Genomic DNA, 5,824 nt, shown 5'->3' with positions numbered 1-5,824 from the left:
TGGACAGAAGTTGGATAACTTGTGATAGATTGTTTGTAGAGTATCGTTCTGGAGTTGCTGATTTCTTAGATTTTGCCATTTTGAATGCTGAAAATCGAATGTCAATTAGATGTCCTTGCACCTTTTGTTGTAATATGAAGTTTCATACTCCTCAACAGGTGAAGGATCATTTATTTGAAAAAAGTTTTCTCCCAAGATATATTGTTTGGACTTGGCATGGTGAGATTGACTCTAAATCTACATTTACAAACTATGAAGACCATTCATATAGTCAAAGATTTAGATGTCATGATTACAGTAATATAATTGACCTGGTCGAAGATGCTTACGAGCATTGTGATAGAGATCATAGTTCTTTTAAGGATATGCTTGAAGATGCTGAAAAGCTTTTGTACCCGGGTGCAAAACATTCAAAGTTATCTAGTTTAATGAGACTTTACAATGTGAAAGGGAACTATGGGTGGTCCGATAAAGGGTTTTCTGCTTTGTTAGAAGTCCTTGCTGATATTTTGCCAAATAATAATACTCTACCTATGTCAATGTACAAGGTTAAGAAAACAATGAAAGTGCTAGGCTTAGAGTATGAAAAAATACATGAATGTCCAAATGACTGCATTATGTATAGGAATGAATTTGCTGATCTTGCTTAATGCCCAAATTGTGGAGCATCTAGGTATCAAATAAAAAAAGATAGCCCAACAAAATTTAGGAAAGGGGTTCCTAAAAAGGTATTATGGTATTTTCCACCTATTCCTAGGTTGAAAAGATTGTTTCAATCACCACAAACATCTCAAAATTTAACATGGCATGCTAATAAAAGAATTAGAGATGGCAAATTTCGCCGCCCAGCAGACTCACCAGCCTAGCAACTAATTGATAATAAGTGGCCAAAATTTGCACAAGAACCTAGAAATCTCCGTTTAGCTCTCTCAACTAATGGGGTTAACCCACATAGTACACTTAGCACTACTTATAGTTGTTGGCCTGTTATATTAATAACATATAATCTTCCTCCATGGTTGTGTATGAAGAGAAAGTTTTTGATGTTGTCACTTTTGATATCTGGCCCTAAACAACTTGGAAATGATCTAGATGTATACCTAGCACCTTTGATTGAGGACTTAAAAACTTTATGGGATGTAGTTATTGATGTTTATGATTCTTATAGAAAAGAAACCTTTAATTTACAGGCTGTCTTGATGTGGACAATCAGTGACTTTCCAGCATACGGAAACCTCTCTGGTTGTACTGTTAAGGGCTATTATGCTTGCCCAATTTGTGGGATAGACACTTGTGCATGTTGGCTGCCACATAGTAGGAAAATGTCATATATGGGTCATCGCCGCTTTCTACCACTCGGTCACCTATTTCGGAAACTGAAAAGGTTTTTAATGGGAAGCAAGAGTGGAATGAGCCTCCTAAAACTTTGTCTGGTGAGGAAATCTTTAATATGGTGGAAGATATTGATATTAAGTTCGGGAAAAAGAACGCCAAAAAGCAGAAACATGATGGCGGCGGTGGCGGTGATGGTGATGAGAACATAACTGAAAAATTGTACAAAAAAAAGTCAATCTTTTTTTAGTTAGATTATTGGAAGCATTTATTAGTTCGCCGTCAATTAGATGTGATGCACATTGAAAAAAATGTATGCGAGAACATATATGGCACATTACTTCATCAACCAGGCAAAACAAAAGATGGGATTAATGCTAGAAAAGATCTTGAGTCTTTGAAGATCAGGGGAAAACTAGTTTCTAATGAAACAAACAAAAAAAACAAAGTCCTACCTCCAACTCCCTATACTTTGAGTAAAAAAGAAAAAAAACAGTTTTGTGAAACCTTGCTGAGTGTGAAAGTCCCTGATGGGTATTCTTCCAATATCCAAAACCTTGTTTCAATAGATGATTGTTGGCTTCAAGGCCTTAAGTCCCATGACTATCATACTTTGATGCAACAATTTCTACCAATAGCCATTCAAAACTGTTTGCCTATAAATGTGAGAAGGGCCATAATTAGGATGTGCTTCTTTTTTAATACATTGTGCTGTAAAGTGGTAGATCCTAATACTCTTGACCAATTGCAAGAGGAACTTGTAATCACTTTATGCTTACTGCAGTAGTACTTCCCACCTAGCTTTTTTAACATAATGATCCATTTAACAGTCCACTTAGTTGAACAAGTTAGGTTATGTGGGCCTGTTTATCTTCGATGGATGTATCCTTTTAAGAGACAAATGAAAACTCTCAAGGATTATATTCGTAATCGCTACCGCCCTGAGGGTTGTATTGTAGAAAGTTATATTGTAGAAGAAGCACTTGCATTTTGTGCTGAGTACCTCTCAAATTGTGATGTTATTGGGCTGCCTACTGGTTGTCCAACTGATTTATCTATCGAAAAGCCTTTGGGAGGTGCAAACATAAATGTGGTTGATGATCCTTTGTTGGCACAAGCACACCGGTGTGTTCTAATGAACACCCCTAAAATCCAAATATATATCGAGTAAGTTGTTAATTTTTCCAAAAAAATATTACTATTGTATTATTAAATTAATATACTAGTTTTTAAATCTTAATATGGTCTCACTGTAGGGAGCATATGCATTATTTGGCATCAAGAAACCCCTATAAGGCAAAAACAAATCTGTGGTTGCAAAATGAACACATACGTACATTTTCTGGTTGGTTACAAGCAAAGGTTAGAATTACTTAACTAAATACAATATAGGATATAAACTTAACAAGATTTTTCTACATGTTACTAATTACTGTACTTGTTAATTTAATTTATAGGTGGCACATGATAAAGCAAATAATGTGCCGATTGACAAAATAGTGTGCTGGTTGGCAAACAAACCATGCTCAAGCGTGGTGATCTTCTCTGGCTACGAGATAAATGGCTTTAATTTTACAACGAGGGACCGAGACTGTAATCGTGTGACCCAAAATAGTGGTGTTAGGGTTGTTGCTAACACTCTACAGATTTCAAGCTCAAAAGATAAAAGTCCTCATTTTGGAGACATGACGTTTTATGGAGTCATTGATGAGATTTGGCAGCTTGATTATCTAATGGTTAAAAAAACACTTTTCAAGTGTGATTGGGTAGATGATAGAGGGGTTTGCACTGACAATTTAGGTTTCACTATAGTTGATTTAAATCGGATTGGCTATAAATCTGATTGCTTTATTCTTGCTTGTCATACAAAGCAAGTATTTTATGTAAAGGACCAGCTAGATAATAATAAATCAATAGTTTGTTCAGTGACCAATAAAGCTTATAAGTTAAATGGGGAAAGATGTAAAGACGTGGATGTATTTTCTCCATTATCTAACAAACTTCCAGTATGTGAGTTGGATGAGAAAGATGATGAAGGAATTTATGACAAAAAAGATTGTGATGCTATTCCAATAGATATTGATTTAGAAAATCAGTGAATGCATTATTGTAGTTAGTTTCCAGCACCAATTTTCACAGTTTTCCAGTAAGTGATTTATTTATTTCATTATATGCTATTGCTCTTGTATTAACTTATTAATCTAAATGATATACTGATAGGACTTAGGGCTAAATTAGGGCTGACTTTTATTGATTAAATCAAAAGAAAACAAACAATCAATCCTGACCTACAATTCGAGAGGTAGGTCAATCTCTCCCAAAACTCCTAATGGTTCCCAATACCAGACAAAACTCAACATAGACCCTAAATGACTCCATAATCTCTTATTTATAGCTAAACCCTAATTAATAACAAAGTTATTAAATTGCCCCTGCCCCTAAAATTACTAAACAACCCCTGCCCCTTTATATTTTGCGCCTAACATAAGTTTTCATGAGTCTAACATTGCTCCCCTCCCAAAAAGACACCTTGTCCTCAAGGTGGAATCCAAGAAACTGCTGCTGTGCTCTTATCCGCAATCCTCTGTGCCAACTCCATTGACTCCCTTAACCCTCTTGGCCTTAGCAAGCGTAGCGCAGCTCGGATTTCTGGCTTTGGTCCCTTCATAAAATTCCCTTCCAACACTGCCTCTGAGATGTCCCCTAGACGTCCCGACAACAGCTCAACCTTTTTTCTATACTCCATGACTATTTTCTCTTGGATCAGGACAAAAAATTGTTCGTGCAAATCTCCCTCTTGAGTGGCCCGAAACCTCTCCAACAGCCGGTCCTTAAATTCACCCCACGGCCTCAATGGTTGTTGTTCCCGCCACTGAAACCACATAAGGGTCTTTCCCTCCAAACATAATGCAGCCGCCATCAGTTTTTCCCCTTCCGAGAGTCCATTGATGGCGAAATAGCGCTCTACCCTATACACCCATCCATAGGCATCCTCGCTTTCGAAAATGAGCATTTTTAGTTTCCTTACCCTAAAATCGGCTCCAAATTGAGTCAGCCCCACCCAATTTCGCGCCATTGAAGATCTCCAACCTCCCGAATCTACTCAATTTTCCGCAAATCCCAAAGACCCAGCCCACAATTCTCCTTGCCCAGCCCCATATTGAGCTGAAATCCCTCGCCCAACTGCATTCTGGTCATAACGGCTCTCTTTCTCACCGGTAACCCATCCTCCTAGCCATCTGCCCCTAAATCCGACCTGTCCAGACCCAAAACTGCCCTGCACAGGCCTAAATCCAGCCTGCCCCGGCCCACAACAGCCCTGCCCGGCCTGCCTTGGCCCAAAACGGCCCTGCCCAGCCCAAAATTTGGCCTGCTTAGGCCGTGAGTCACCCCTAAACGCTGCCGAGTCGCCAAGCCCGGCCACCCCTGAATCCCGCGTGCCCCATTCTGATGCTGAAACACTGATTCCCAACCCTAAACTGCCTCCTTCAACCGCGTAACCCTCAGATCCACAGCCCTCAGTCGCAACCCAGCCTCCTTCGCCACGCCCAACGCCAGGAAAGGCTCCCCTAGGCCGTAAGTCCCCTAGGCTGACCTCCTCGCCACCAAATCCGCCGTGAACTCTTGCCCCTAGCTGAGTAAGACTGGTGGTTTTCAGCCCTCCACCCTTTGTGCCGTCACCGAGCACGGGTTTCGTGTCGCCAGATCCTTCTCCCGCCACACTGCCTTGGCCTGTTGATATTGCCAGTGGTGGGTTGAGGTGAAGTTCTATTAATTTCAGCAACATGACTTCAAGGGATGAAAATTTTTGTTAAACGCTATTAAATCGCTCGTCAATGGTGGCCTTGACCAATCCAATCTCCGCTTCCAATTTTTCTTCAAGCACGTCCACTTTCTTTGCTGCAATTGTCTCAGGATTCTTGCTCTGATACCACTTTGATAGGACTTAGGGCTAAATTAGGGCTGACTTTTATTGATTAAATCAAAAGAAAACAAACAATCAATCCTGACCTACAATTCGAGAGGTAGGTCAATCTCTCCCAAAACTCCTAATGGTTCCCAATACCAGACAAAACTCAACATAGACCCTAAATGACTCCATAATCTCTTATTTATAGCTAAACCCTAATTAATAACAAAGTTATTAAATTGCCTCTGCCCCTAAAATTACTAAATAGCCCCTGCCCCTTTATATTTTGCGCCTAACATAAGTTTTCATGGGTCTAACATATACTTATTTATTTAATCATTTTTAGGATTATAGGAGATGGCTGACGATGTTGAGTTCACTCTTCCGGAGCTCGACGGAAGACGAAGGCGAAGAAAACAAAAAAAAAAGGTTTGCAAAAACAAGAAGTTAGTCATGAAGCTACAATTGAGTACAATTCTTATGGTGTTCCAGTTGGAAAGGGAAGAAATGATCTTATGAGTTACATTGGAGTCATTGTACATGAAACAATTTCAATTTTACTTGATGATTGGAGGCGTGTGC

At 39.4% G+C, this 5,824-nt stretch overlaps 1 protein-coding gene across 1 annotated transcript; it reads right to left on the bottom strand.

Moving 5' to 3' along the window:
- Positions 1–4,435: 4,435 nt before the first annotated feature.
- On the bottom strand, positions 4,436–5,119 carry LOC112096385 (keratin, type I cytoskeletal 9-like). Its single transcript, XM_024179815.1, has one exon. The coding sequence runs from the start codon at positions 5,117–5,119 to the stop codon at positions 4,436–4,438; it is 684 nt and encodes a 227-aa protein (XP_024035583.1).
- Positions 5,120–5,824: the final 705 nt, after the last annotated feature.

The sequence above is a fragment of the Citrus clementina genome, unplaced genomic scaffold (assembly GCF_000493195.1).
Source record: "Citrus clementina cultivar Clemenules unplaced genomic scaffold, Citrus_clementina_v1.0 scaffold_8, whole genome shotgun sequence".
NCBI lineage: Eukaryota > Viridiplantae > Streptophyta > Magnoliopsida > Sapindales > Rutaceae > Citrus > Citrus x clementina.
Note: the sequence above shows the minus strand (reverse complement) of the source record. Positions and strands in the feature narration are given on the sequence as shown.

What these genes read in the sequence shown, in the direction of transcription:
- LOC112096385 (XM_024179815.1), bottom strand. Translation starts at nt 5,119, where the DNA reads ATGTTGCTGAAATTAATAGAACTTCACCTCAACCCACCACTGGCAATA.